At 30.6% G+C, this 15,703-nt stretch overlaps 1 protein-coding gene across 2 annotated transcripts in view; it reads right to left on the bottom strand.

Annotated features, from left to right (window-relative positions):
* LOC145288037 (protein O-linked-mannose beta-1,2-N-acetylglucosaminyltransferase 1-like) overlaps positions 1 to 15,703 on the bottom strand; it is a 185,293-nt gene that overhangs the window by 27,496 nt on the left and 142,094 nt on the right. For both annotated transcript variants that reach the window (XM_080136052.1, XM_080136053.1), the window contains exons 10-13: positions 14,598 to 14,668; positions 14,282 to 14,357; positions 8,994 to 9,119; positions 2,970 to 3,028 (exon numbers count right to left, since the gene is read on the bottom strand). In XM_080136052.1, coding sequence (XP_079992178.1) covers positions 2,970 to 3,028; positions 8,994 to 9,119; positions 14,282 to 14,357; positions 14,598 to 14,668 — 332 coding nt within the window. The remainder of the gene's footprint in view (positions 1 to 2,969; positions 3,029 to 8,993; positions 9,120 to 14,281; positions 14,358 to 14,597; positions 14,669 to 15,703) is intronic.

Here is a 15,703-nt window from a genome sequence, read left to right as displayed (position 1 = left end):
ATGGTCTGTAATGCGTCCTCGTCAGAAATTATTTTCAAATGTGTTGGAGATGTAAAAATGGTGATTTTCGTAGTTAATTTGAAGTTTTTCCAAGGGGTGGAGGCTTGTAAGTGTTTATTATTCATTGGTATGCTCAATTTTTATTGCTCTTTTATTGGGCTTGTCCAGGGAGACGTTGACCTCGCTGTAGTCGCTATCTCTTTCTGCTAATGTTTTTTCTTTTCCTTTAGGGTGGGGTAGGGTGTGTGTGTGTGTGTTTATGTATGTGTGTGTGTGCGTGTGTGTGTTTGCTTTTATTGGTTTGGGAATGTGTATATTGTTTTATAGTATTTTGGGGTTATTTGCTTCCTTAGGAAGGCGGCTGTAATCCGAGGTCGTTACTAATGTGTATGTGTGGGGAGGGGGGGGGGAAGACTGGCTCTTCTAAAATAAGGGTAGAGGTGCTTTCATTCTATTTTGATATTTCCCGAAAAGACTAAAACGAAAAATCACAATACTAAAATCCAAGAATCCAAAAAATAAATATCAAAATAGAATGAAAGAATTGTTGGTGACTACTCCCTTATTTAAATATATGGTGACTACTCCCTTATATATATATATATATATATATATATATATATATATATACTAACAGATGTACCCAGCGTTGCCTGGTATTACCTGTAATGTCAAATTCCTTTTTAAAAAAATGAAGCAAAAAAAAAAAATAAATAATACTCTAGTTGAGATCAAAACCAAAATTTGCTAAAGTCTTCAAAAGTATTTTGTATTTTCAGACCTATTTATTGTTAACATGAGGAAGCTGTTATGTGAACGATTCACGTATACAGTCATGAAACAGTTGACAAAGATAAAAATATGATGGCCACCAAGTACCAATTTTTCAATTTTAATCCCTTAGCAGCCCTTTTTCAGGATGAAAACCAAGTTTTCTACATGTCCGATATACGAAATTTCAAGTCTGTAGATAAAAAATTTGTTTATATAGGTTGAGATTTGTCTTCACACACACATACATTCTCACTTTTATAGATATATAAACTCGCACATTGTAAAATATGCTTAAATATGATTTTTAATTAATACAGATTTCATATTTATTATTATAGTCAATTTTCTATTATTATATTGTACCCAATATATAGTAGTGATTTCAAAATTTAAAAAAAGAAGTGTATAACTCGAGTGCCATCAGCTAGACTCGAAACCAAAACATTTAGCTCTCTAGCAGTATTCATTACCATATGAGCTAATGACATATCAATATCAAAAGTTGATAAATTAACACAGTCAAAAGTTTAAATGTATATTTGCACATGCATAGAACATACACATTAGGTTGAACTGCCAAATTCGAATTTTTTAATTTTTACCCTTTAGCTGGTATTTTTATTAGCTATAAAATCAAATCGATTTTGTGCCCCATATATCACGTTTCGAATCTGTAGACTTCAAAATTGACAGAATGGTTTGGTAGAAACTATTCCACAGATAAGAATAAAGATTTACTCTAAATTCAGCTCCAAATTCTATGCAATTACGCACAATGTAGAAAATATGCACAAATAGAAACTAATCATCTAATAAGAAAATAGAAAAAAAAAAAAACAGCGAATTAATAAGAGCTCATTTTTTAATAGAATATGCAAATTAGTTATCCTTTTTGAAGTCGCTGGTATATAAGTCGTATTCACTTTTAAAATAGAAAAGTGGGCTTAAGCATGGCTTTTAGCCGTCGGCCTCAAATCAACAGAGATTAGACCATTCTCATAATGACCTGTTCCCTGTTGATTAAAGTGTAATTTCTGGTTTTGTGCAGTTTTAGAAGCACCACTCTTCCAAGCTTTGCCTTCTCTCTTTGAGAAGGGATTAATTCATTGCTAATCACCTGAAGTGCCCTGCTAGGAATGTCGATGAGGTTGCACAGACATCTTTTGCATGGTCAGAGTGCTCCTCAGACTTCTTCAATCCCACTTTCCGACCCTGATGTCAGTTTTTGCAGTGGGAGAAAACTAAATAACTACAAAAAAGTGGGTTTTTAACCTCAATGTCAGTGTGACAACTTTATATATACACTTAATTTTATACTGTGATCTCAAAAATAGATTCATATTGCATATGTATATTGAACAATGTAAATAATCACAAAACGAATATCTATTTAAAAAACATTTTTCTTCTGTTTCTCAGTTTGTGAGATATTGCAAAGAAAGGAAAACAGAGCATTTGAAAATTATACTGAGGCAAATCTGACTTTGTCCCATTCCACTATTTAAAATGTTTGTGTGTTTGACCATCAATGCCTCCATTCAGTCTCAAGAGACAATGGATACCCTCTGAGACAAGGATTGCACAATCCTCAACCACACCTCTCCTGAATCTGCACTGTGGCAAGGAGAACTCCAGGACAACTGAAAACAATGCCAAGATAAGCAGAGAGCACATACAGCACATGAAATTCCCAAATAGTCAACCATTTTTGTACTGACCAGGCTCAACGCTGCTTAACTTTGGTGATCTAATGGATCCAGTGTGTCAGCAGTGTGTGATTATGCTGTTCAAGCATAAAATGATTTGTTTTTTATGAAAGGTACCAAGTGCATACAACCTACTTCTCTTCCTATTTAAACATGACGTTAAACATGACATGCGCAATGGTACTTGTGGCAAATGGAACACCCTTTGCTGCTAAAAAACAACTATCCACACAATTTTCGCTGAGATTGGAAGAGAGTAAGAGGTGAATGCTATGCCTTATAATGCCTTCTAGGAAGCAACCAGAGTTATCCCAAAACATCTGTTCGAGCAAAAATTTACTTTCACCATGACTAATGTTTGTGCAAATTTTTTTTCAACTCCAAGGCGTGGTTATTGAGAAAAGTGCAAACAAATGAACAGACAAGTGAATTACTAGGTCCAATCGCTCCTTTGCGGGTGACCAAAAAGATTTTGATAAATGCACTTACTTGAAGAAATCGGGAGAAACATCCAAGTCTTCTTCAATTATAATGGCATATTCAGCATTCTAGAAAAAGTGTATAAAAAAGAGTAAACCTGTGACACTATGTTCGACTGAGGTTGTTGGGAAGAGGGGGAGGGGCAGGAAATGATAAAGGATGGATAACAAATGAAATAGCATTTTTTTAAACAATGAAGAGTGAGTCAGACAAAGGAGTCGGGGTGAAGTTTAAATTCAAGGTGTAATGAGTGACCGAATAATCAATAGGTAGAGAACAATGGATTAAGGATCAAACAATGTACCTGTAGGTATTTTGGGAGGAAGGTTACTGTGACTCAGGGGAACAATAAGGACAACAAAGCTGGACTTAATGACAGTCAGTGAGTTTTATGATAGTCCTAAATTGGGACTTTACAACAGTCAGAGTTGAGAGTGCAGTTTGAGACAGATCGTAGCTTGGGCTAAGTCAGAAAAGCTTTGGGAGATGGAGATGAATTGAGTGCAACAGACGAACCCCCACCTTAACAGGACATAAATGTGAACCGTCGCATGTAGACACACACCGAGAGTCCAACCGACATATATACAAGGCATCAGAGTCTGTGTTTTTCTTATTTTTTCATGTTTATTTTATTTTTATATTTGTAAACCTGTCTGCTCCCCTCGACAGCCTCCAGTGTGAGTGACTATGACGATATGGCCATAAGAAGACAAATGGAAAACAAAGTCACGGCACACAGCATTTGGGGTCATTGAGCTGTCGAGCAAGGTAGCATATGGTGTCATCATAAGTCAATTTTCATCCAATTATTTTAATATTTATTAGAATAAATACTTAATTAGTGCATAAAAATCTGTTTAGTACTCCATTAAGAAAGCTTTTTCTTCTGTTTTTTATCAAACCATGATGATTAGAAATAGCTGAAATTTATTGATATTAAAGCAATTTCATAATTTATATTTGCATCAATGTTTTTTTTGTCTGTATTAAATCATTTTAAAACTTTTTAATGTTAATTTATCTTCAGTAAAATAAACATTAGCTATAAATTATTCAATTTAAATACAGATAATAGAAATTTCAACAAAGGAAAATAAGGTGGGATGGGACATATAAAGTTGATTTTGAAGGAAAATTTTATATCGACATGAAAAACAATATATTCATGTAGATATTTCTGTGGAAATATGATATTTTCAATTATATTTCCGCCTTTTTTTTATATACTAATCGTTAATTTATGAAGCTCAATGTAATTACAGAGCATATAACAAACAAATGACAAAAGTCTATATTCCAAATTTCATAATCTTGACCATCTTACAATTTATTCCTTTAATTACCTCGACATTTACAATCTTGACAGCAAATGCTTGGTAGCGCAAAATCATTCACTTAAGTATTACATCAATCAATGAATCTATTCTGCCCTTAAATCATCAAAAGAAATAGCAACTATCAATTCACCAAAACAAAATAAAATGCATTTGGGCATGATTACAAAATCTGAAAATTGGAAGAGAAGTTGCAATTACCTTTTATTTTATCTTTAATTACGCCATTTTGAATTTGCAAGTCACTAAAATTTAAATACCTGTATTAATAAATTGTATTAATTTTGATATGCACTACTAAAAATATTTTATTTATTATTTTCAATTCATATATATCTATTTACTTATAACATTAAGAATTGTAATATATATAAAATATGTCTATATATTTATCTAATTTTATACAAAACTAATCACAAAATATATTCTATTTCCGGTTATACCAATTGTTGATTTTTATCTAAATTTTATATCCATAAATAATTCAGTTTTATTACTATTTTAATTAAATTTATTATTACATAAATTATAATTCTTTATTGTCATTTAATTATTTTTCATAATTTTAATATAAAATTTCCTTTTGTAATATTTTAGCGTGATTTGTTTAAATACAGTTAAAGGTCGATAATTCACTTTAAATTTAAATGAGTTGTTTCCCTTTATCAAACCTTGTTATATTAAATGATTGTTTTTATTATATTGATAAATAATATAGCTTTACTGTTATCATATATTATGTATTTATTAATCCAATTTGTATTATAAATTGAATTATATTATTTATTTAAATTAAATATTAACACTTAAAACATTTCAGTACCAATTCATCTATATTTATGGGCTTTTATTTATCTTTTATTTTATTTCAATAATTCAAGTTAAATTATAATATTCGAATGAATGATTAGCTGGTATGTCTATTAGTTATCTTTCCATAATTATATTTCATCCACTCTAATTTATTGAATTCAAATATATTGCAACTTCTATTATTTTTAATTGTATCCATATATATTGAAATTAGATCAAATACTTAATTTATTTTATATTTATCCATAAATTCTACAGTAATAATAAATTATTTGATATCCTTTTTAAGCTATTCTTTTGTATAAATATTATTTAATTGTGGTTATTATCAACATGTATTTTACTTCTATCTATCCTATATTCATAAATTAATTTGTATATTTTGTTTAATATTTTATTTTATATCCATTAATAAAAAATTTGATTTTTATTTTAATTTGAGCTATTATATATTTATAACTATATCAGCTTAATATTTAATTTTATTTACCACTATTTTATTTCTATTTATCTATTTATTTGAATTTAACTATTTTGAAAGTTTTACTTCAAAAATTAACTTAAATTTTTTTCTTTTGTAACTGTTATAATCAAATATTCCTCAACCAAGTATTAATAATCATTTCCTAAACTACATAAATTGTTTAGTACAATTTTTTGTTCTTTTTTTCCTTTCTCTCTCCCTTTTTTCTGTTTTTTCTTTTTCCCCCTCTTTTTAAAATTTTACTTGAATAAATCCTATTTCCATTTGTATTTGTGTTTAAAAATATGCAAATCATATAATAATTTATTATTTTAATTAAATGAACATTTAAAATGATATTTAATGATTTAATTCCTATTTTGCTTTTTTAAATGTAGGATGATTACTATTATTGTTGCTGTTGTTGTTGTTGTTGTTATAACATAATATTTTATGTGCTCCTACTATTTATTTGAAAACAATTTTTTTAACTCATATTTAACATGTTTAAAGATTGCAATTAAATTAACAGTTAAAATATTTCAAGCACCATACCCTCAATTTCGTATGTTAATTTTATAGTTTAATATATTTTAACCTAGAATTCCAATATTTTTTACTATAATGGGGTATGATCTCACACAGTCTGGAGATTCTATTTATAAACGATGCTGCTAGAAACTGACGAATCGAATTAATTCACGTCCTGTTACCAACCAATCAGAAACCAGAATTGCTCCATAAATATTAAACCTTTCTGTAGCAATTTCACATGTTTTCTTCTTCGTGTCAATACAGGGAAAATCTTTTGCTCTGTGGATTTCAACTTGAGAACTGTCTACTGCAAACCAGTCACCTCCCAAGACTTGTGTAGAACAACAAACCATCAGAAACTGTTCTGAAACTAAACATAGCTTACACTTCTAGACTCCTACTATTTATTTGAAAAAAAAAATTTTAACTAATATTTAACATGTTTAAGTATTGCAATTAGATTAACAGTGAAAATATTTCAAGTTCCATACCCTCAATTCCGTATGTTAATTTTATAATTTAATATATTTTAACCTATAATTTAAAAGTAAAATTATTAATGTTTCATTCATGTAAAAAAAAGTTTATACTACTCTATGGCATGTTCGAATTTAATCCATAATGTTTTTATATCTATTATCACATTTGGTTTATTTATTTTGGTCAATGCACCAATCATATAATACTCATTCCAACTAATTAAATGAGTATTTAAATCAACACTTGAAAATCTAATTCTATTATACTTTATTATATTATGATTATTAAAAATTGTCATTACAACACATTTAATCTTGTTACACTCTTCCAATTACTTTTTATTTTATTTATAATTAAAAAACATTTTATTTGCAACTAATAATTAACATGTTCAAATATTGCATTTAGGCCAATTGTTAAATATTTCAAGTTCCATGATTTCTATTTCTTCTGATGAGTTAAGGGCAAAATAGATTCATTGATTGATATAATAATTAAATGCATGATTTCACGCTATGAAACAAGTGCTGTTAAGAATTGTAAATGTCAATGTAATTAAAGGAAAATAATTGTAAGAGTCAACATCATGAAATTTAGAATATAGACTTTCGTCATTTGTCTGTTATATATACTAGCAGTTCAGCCTGGCTTTGCTCGGGCCCTATGTACTGTTCATAACTTTATGTACATATGTATATATATAAATATGTATATATATATATATATATATATATATATACACATTAAAAAGTTTGACTCATGTACAGGTAACCTACATCTAAAATCTCAAGTGTATAGACCCAAAATTGACAGAGGAGTTTGGCAGAGTTTGCAAAGGTCAACTCTTTCAACTTTGACCTCTTGGCAGCCAAATTTTTGCCCAAAAACTGATTAAAAAGCTTGCTGAATACCCTTTATGTAAAATTTCAAATGTTTAGACCCAAAATTGGCTGAATAGTTTGCTAGAGACCAAAAAGGTCAAATCTTTGGAATTTTGACCTCTTGGCAGCCAAATTTTGGGCCAAAAACCAATTAAAAAGCTTGCCCTATCTCTGAATACCCTTTATGTAAAATTTCAAATGTTTAGACCAAAAATTGGCTGAGTAATTTGGTAGAGACTGCAGAGGTCAAATTTCTTTTAACTTTGACCCCAATTTTGACCCCTTGGCATTTATTGTTTTGGGCTCAAATCAAATTAAAAAGTTTGGTCTATGTCCAAGTAACCTACATCCAAAATTTCAAGTGTTGAGACCCAAAATTGACGGAGAAGTTTGGTAGAGTTTTCAAAAGGTAAAATCGTTAAACTTTCACCCCTTGACAGCCAAATCTCAATACTCCTTATGTCAAATCTCGAGTTTGTAAACTGAAAATTGACAGAGTAGTTTGATAGGGAAATGTACACAGACACACACACAGGCAATTTCACTTTTATAGATATATTGATATAGATCTGTATATCTACAAAAGTGAAAGTATCTGTGTGTGTGTGTGTGTGTGTGTGTGTGTGTGTGTGTGTGTGTGTGTGTGTGTACGTACATTTCCCTACACAATAACTGTCAATTTTCAGTCTACAGACTCAAAATTTGATATACAGGGTACTGAGAGTTTGGAAAATCTTTGTAATCCGTTTTCGCCCAGAAATTGGGCTGTTAAGGGGTGAAAGTTCAACGATTTGACCTTTGAGAACTCTACCAAACTCCTCCGACAATTTTGGGTCTAAACAATTGAAATTTTATATATAGGTTCCTTGAACATGGATCTAACTTAATAACTTGATTTGAGCCCAAAACAATAAATGTTAAGGAGTCATAATAGGGGTCAAAGTTTAAAAACAGTTGACCTCTGCGGTCTCTACCAAATTACTCAGACAATTTCTGGTCTAAACATGTGAAATTTGACATAAAGGGTATTCAGAGATAGGGCAAGCTTTTTAATCGGTTTGGGTCAAAAATTTGAGTTACCAATGTATAAATGTATGTATGTATGTTTGCATGTCTCCCTAAAACTTTTGATAGAGGCGACAGATTTTCAAAAGATCAGTATCGTTTTGAAGCTAGACCTTTCAGACGACAAATAAAAATTGGCTAAAAACATTAATTTTTTCCCCCTCAACTGGGCTCTTTTCTACAGGGAGGGGTCGTTTTTTTTCACCGATATTTTCGAAAGTCATCCCCTCTTTTCGATTGTCTAGCCTTAATTTAAACCTACGTCATTTCCGGTTTGGCGGTGGTCGTTACAGCAACGACATCACGTTTTTTTCCTGTTCTTTTCGTCCTTCGCAGTATGGGTTCGAGCCTGCCTTCCAACTACCACTTTTTTTTTTTTTTTTTTTTTCTTTTTTTTGCTCAACACACATTTCCAAACACCCGGGCTGAAATGCTAGTATATGAAGATTTTGAATCATACCTTGAAACGTTTGAAAGTTGCTGTTAAACTGGATTTATAATGTTGAGAAATCCTTGCATTTTTCACCCCAAGTGGAGTGTGTTGAACCCCATGTAACCCAAAAAGCTTGGTCACTTCAAAAGGTTCCTGAAACGAAATTAAATAAATAAATCATATAGATGAAAAAAATGGTTGGATGAAATCAAAAACAAATTTTTAAATCCAGACTAAACAGAAAAAAGCGAATTAACCCAAAACAGTGCCATCAAATCTGTAATCTTGGTGAGAACTCTTAAATTTTATATTCATTTGCAAAGAAAATTCATTGCTAGAAGATTTCTACAAAATAAGACAAACATAAGAGAGAAAAAGAGAAATATCTATATTCTTCTATATATATGTCAATGTTTGGGTGTTACAGAATTCAAGATGTTAGTAGTTAGAGCATTCAAATAAATTTTAATGAAGGTTACATTTTTCACAGAATCTAAATGCGCCATTGAAATTTTCTTAATATTTTATCTGGAATCACTATGAGAAATTATCGGTTAAGTCCATAAAATAACTGAAATATATTAGAAAATAAAGAAATGAAATTCATTTTTTTTTAAATAGATTTTTTTTTGGTTCATAAAACAAATACAAAATTAAACAAAAATGTCTCTGTGAATAATACATTGGATTAATTATTTTTATTAAAGATTTTAAATGAATAAAAAAAATTGTTTTAATTTATTAAAGCTATTTTTTGTTTTGCTGCTGTTTGTAGGAAATGCAACATCAGCAAGTAGTTGTTTTTATTTAAAAAAAAACACTTTGTTACGGTTTCAACCAAAAGAAACCACTCATCAAAATAGATCCCAATTTAAAACATAAACATCACAGCCGACAACCCTTCGACAAGTACTTTGACATGAATAATTATCTCGTGGAACAGTGTAATAGTATAATTCTCGATAAAATAATATTCACAACTTTCCCAGCTCCAATTTGATATGACACATGAATATAAACCTCAAACAGATGACTCCCTACAGTATGTTAAAAACACAAAAACAAACACAAAACGAAAACGATGACCAGAGCTGCAAGCCGTGGTATTTACAACTATGTCCACCAGATGAGTATTAATACAGTGGGTTTTTTTCAACAAGCAGTCAGTCGCAGCTAGATCACTGAACAGCGAGGTTGGGCATGTCAGCAGCATAATTCAACGCAGCAGCAGCAGCAGTCATGCCCACACAGAACGAGTAAGACTACCTCCTCGACAGTGGCCGAACCCAGTAACAATAACAGCAGCCACTCGCCGTTGACTCAATTTTCAGCAGCCCAGCATCTCAAGTCAGCACATATTTCCTGTAGCCACTGGTGATGACCTCGTAGCTATACAAGTTCAAACACCAGCTGGACTTCAACCCTCAGCCTAAGACCTTCTACCACCATTCAGTTTCTTTTTGGAAAATAAACCTGAACGGATTTATATTCGTTCATAACGGTACCTACTGTGTTTGTCATCTCTGCTTTACCATTGTTGATTTTCGTCTTTTTCTTGCCTGTGTCATCTTTTAGTTGTTGAGTCGATTGCCACTGACATTCAGCCCCGCAACAACTTTATTTCTGAATTACTAAACCTCATATTGCAAATGTTATTTTTAACATTTCCTTCCAAAGAAAATATAGTAAACGTAACTGCTGTATTAATACTCATCCGGCGGACATTACTTGAACCAACCAAATATATCTCCACAAATGCAATAATTTATATCTTAAAAAGATTAAATTATAAAATTGTATGATTATTTGACAGTGTTCCATTCTGTATGGAATTACTCAAAAAAAAATTGATTTGAGAAAACAAATTTTACATTTTCTAACCAAAGTAGTAAAAAGACCTAGAATTAGAGGGAGGATGAAAATCTTATGATGTCACAACTTCAAAAGTAAGCATTCATCTAACTCCTCACCATAAGGTGATCAAAAATCCCTTCCAAAGTAAACTGTCTTTTCTAAAAGATTCTAGAAAGATATAGAACACCGGCAATCTTTCTTAACATTTTCATGATGAATTCTTAATGTCTAAATATTTTTTCTAACTTTTTGTTTTAAATTGATTCTACATTTTATTTTCAAGAATACATAATTCTTCCTCATCATTATCCTATTGTGGCCTCTTTACAATTAAAGTTGGCAACCATGTCTCTCCAATGTTTTTAATCATTATTTTCATTTCACTCATTTCTACATATCTTTCTCATGTTATCTTTTGATGACTTATATCTCAAATATATATATATATATATATATATATATATATATACCCGGCATTACCCAGTATTAAATGCAAGATTAAATTTCTTTTTAAAAATGAAGTACAAAATATGGAAAGAAACTGAGACATGTGCATGTGAGTATTATGCTTTTCTAAACAGTTCACTTCTTGTAAGTAAAAAAAAAAAATGATTAAGCTGTGATCGAAACCAAAACCTAAAGACAGTGAGTACAGTATGATAACCATTAGGCCAGCTTGACACGATTTAAAATGCTTTTTCAAATCTATTTATTCTTAAAGTTGTCATGTGAGCAATTCGTGCATGCGCAGTCGTAAAGTTAACAAACATAAAAATATAATGACCCCCCCTCCCCATACCAATTTTTTTTTTAATTTTGACCCCTTAGTAGTCCTTTTTTCTGGATGAAAACAGATTTAAAAGTTTTCCACATGTCTGAATACCCTATATACCAAATTTCAAGTCTGTAGATAAAAAATTTGTTGAGTATATAGGTTGAGAGTTGTCCTCTCTCTCTCACAAACATTCTCATTTTATAGATAAATATTTTTATTTATAAAGACAAATATCACATCGTCACTACACTGAACGTGCTAATGTTTCAGACAAGTGGTTGGCAAAAAAGCAAAAGTCACTCGCCAGGTGATGTCTCTTTCCCCCTATCGCCTTCTATTTTAAGTCTAAAATGTCACTTAATGTCACCCCTCCAACTTAAATTTAGTGTTTTAACATTTTATTTTTATAAATAAATAAAAAAATATATTTCATTTTTTCCTTTTGAGCACCAGATGCAAATTAAGCTTCATTACATCGCCTGCCGAGTGACTTTTGTCTTCTTGCAAACCAATTGTTCAAAACGTTAGCATGTTCAGTGTAGCGACTATGTAATATTTGTCTATATAAATAACAATATAATCTATTTTGCTCTTTTTATTGAGCACTCTTAATAACCTCATTTTAATTCATGAGTTTTATCTCCTGAATACCTTTAGCTTGTAATATATATAAATTTCTAGAATCAAACTGGCAATCTTCTTTTTCTTACATTCTACCCCCAACTCTTTTTTTCCTCCTATGGCACCATTATTATTTGAGTTTACAATGTATTTTCCAAGTATGTGTGAAAAAAATTGTCATAAGAAGGAATTATTTTGTGAACCATCAAAAATCTGAAAGGAATTTAGAAGCAATAAAAGTGTTGAATAAAAAAAACCATTTCATTTTAAGATTCTCAGTAAATTCTCATGTATTAAAAGATTAAAGGTTTCGGAAACTATGAGGCGTCTTCAATAAGTTTCCAGACGTTTTTTGTACAGGCATTTAAAATTGTCGTAGTCTCTTCAAAATGCAGTATGCTATTGCTATACATTTTATGAGATGACACCAATTTTTATGATTAGTTGAAATGAACAGCTGCAGCAGAAATTGGAATACACCCTACTAAAGCCTGACTGTCACAGCTGGTGAATTTCAAAAATGCAAACTGGATATGAGGACACTTTAGAAGAATTATATACAATAAAATTCTGTTTTAAACTTGGAAAAATGCCAGAGAAATGTATGGAATGCTTGACTGCTTTTGTGTCATCTTGCATGAATTGACCATCAGTTTTTGAGTGGCATAAGAGATTCAAGGAAGGGAGGGAGTCTGTGAGGGATGATAAGAGGTGTGAGAGAAGTAAGGAAGTCAGAACAGCAGTTGATTAGCCAAATAAAGAATTTCATGGATAAGGACTGTTGTGTGTCTATAAAGACAATAAGTGCACAGTTTGAGGTCAATGTGGGAACTGTACACACAATTATTCGTGAGAAATTGAAGATGCAGAAGATTTGTGCAAAGTTTGTCTCAAAGGTGCTCAGAGAAGATCAGACTATTTGACCAAGATGGGCACCAAGACAGTTCCTCACCCTCCCTATGATCCAGATCTTGTTCCCTGTGAGTTTTGGTTATTCCTTAAGCCCAAGGAAAACCTCAGAGGTTGTCATTATGAAACAATTGAGGAGATGAAAGAGGCTATGGTGAGGGTCATTGACACGTTCACACGAGAGGACTTCCATGAGGCTTTCCAGAAGTTGTTGGAACGGTAAGACAAGTACATTGCAGCCAGAGGAGATTACTTTAAAGAAGACTAGAGTTTCATGTGTGTACAATCAATAAAAGTGCCCATACAAAAAAGTCTGGAAACTTATTTAAGGCACCTTCTGTTTTGATCCAATAATTTTATAAAGAGATATTTAAGAAATATTATCTTAACATCGCCTTGTTATAGTTTTATAAGAATTTGATCCAATTAATAATTTCATGACCAAACAGTATAATAATAATTAAATTGAAATTTAAATTCTATTTAAAGAAATAATAATTCATGATGATATATAGAAGTGAAACCTAGCCAGTGAAGGTTGAGAACATGTGTTGCATGATGAGAATAATATAAAATGTGAGTCTTACAAATAATTTTACATCTGATTAAACCTCATAGGAAGATTGAATCTGGACAGTAAAGGGTGATGTGTTCAGAACAGGAGACTTTGATGGTATGGTCATGTTTAAAGAATCAATGAGAGTTCTTGGGTCAATAGATGTAAAACTAAGTTTGCAGGTCCATTTTATAGAGGAAGGCCAAAGCAAATATGGACAGAAGTAATAAAGATGAATTTCAGAGAAAAAGGCATAAATAATACATAGGTTAATTTGGAAATCAGTTTTTTGTTTTTTTTATAAAAATGATTTTTATATAAAAAAAAAAAACTATTTGATCAATTTGTGTGATTTTTGGAATATGACATTTTCATTTCATTACTTTTCTGTACTTTTTTTTGTTTAAATTAGGTTGAATCATGGACAACAAGCAAAAGCTATTTAACAATGTCAGCATGTAAAACAAATGCTAAATCGATATATGATGATGAACTTGCATTAAAAAACAACAAAGAAAGTATCATGAAGAAAGTTAGACTTGCAGTCAATACTGAATAGGCAGGTCTAGCTGTAAAGAAACATTCATTAATTCATAATACCTCATAGTAGCCATCAATAAACACAGTTATCATTTCAGGATTGGATCCAGAGGTGGACAAAATGGATTGTAACATCCTGAAACAAAACAAAAAAAATTAAATCCATCATTTACTATATTTAAACAAGGCATTGTAAAATTCAATTTGCTTGCTTAATGAAATTTGAATGTGTTTTATGCGCTGATTATATTTCACAAATATTCATTTTTCACTGGATCACAAGTCAGTAAGTTCTCAAAATAATCCTGTTTTTTATAGCATTAAAGGAGTGCATATCTATCTTTTTATAAAAGTATTAATTATTAAATAAACCTACCGATATAAATAGTGAGGTCTGTCACTTGCAATCACAGCTACAGGCACCTGAGAGATTCTCTTGTCAGGAAGCTAGAGTTAAGAAAATAAGATAAATAAATTTTAAAAAAATAAAATAAAATAAGAAAATAAACAATAAATAAGATTAAGTTATAAACAAGGATAGACACATACTTTGGTAGTCTTCAAAATAGATGAAGAAATAACAGCATGTTAAAATACATGGAGAAAAAATTATAAACCAATCAGATACCTCGAAATAATGCAGCTGTTAAATCAGTTTTATGATTAAAACTTTGATCAACCAGAGAAATGATCGTATAAAGAAACTTTTGTTGATGTTGAATTCTTGGGATTGATATACTCAAAAAATAAAAATAAAAAGTATACGTTATCCTTTTTGTTTTTTTCTACATTTTTTTTTTTTTTCAATAAGAACATCTTAAGGAAAAGATAAGAAATTTCGCCTGAGATTTTAGTTATTAATTAGATTAGTTTATATTTTGGTGAATAGGTTCATCTCTTTCAGAAAGTATGTTATTTTGGTTGGTTCTATGTTGTTGAAGAGATCTTTAAGGTTGGTCTCCCGAAAGTATTTATTTTGGTATGGAATAAAGTCAACACACTCCAGTAATAAGTTTGACAGTGAGATTTTGCTGGTATGCTGTGAATAATAGGGGTTCTGCACCTTCTAGTAGGTACACGTGTGTTAAACGAGTGTGGCTTATATGTAATCGGGATATATGTCTATTCGAATGCTGTGTGTTCAATGGAAGGAGCAGGCTGAACCCATCCTGGGTGAACATTGCTTTAAGTATACATAAGTAACTAATAAAGAAATTTACTTGTAATGAATATCGAAAACTTAAATCTTTTTATTATTAAAATTGAAATAGAATTGTTTTATTGTTTTGGCTTCTTTTCTGTTTGGAATTCTATTGTTATTTTATTGACAATTTATTTCACCATAGTGTATGCCGTCACATCTATGAACATTTTTTGAAGTCATTTCATATACAAGCATGATTGGGATTATATTTATTACAAAACGTATTTTGATTTGTAATAACAAAAATAAAACAAATACTCATTAATAAATATTTATTA

Source organism: Euprymna scolopes, chromosome 11 (genome assembly GCF_053919585.1).
Source record: "Euprymna scolopes isolate OS-2025 chromosome 11, ASM5391958v1, whole genome shotgun sequence".
NCBI classification, from domain to species: Eukaryota; Metazoa; Mollusca; class Cephalopoda; order Sepiida; family Sepiolidae; genus Euprymna; species Euprymna scolopes.
This window is presented reverse-complemented; position numbering and strand designations above follow the sequence as displayed.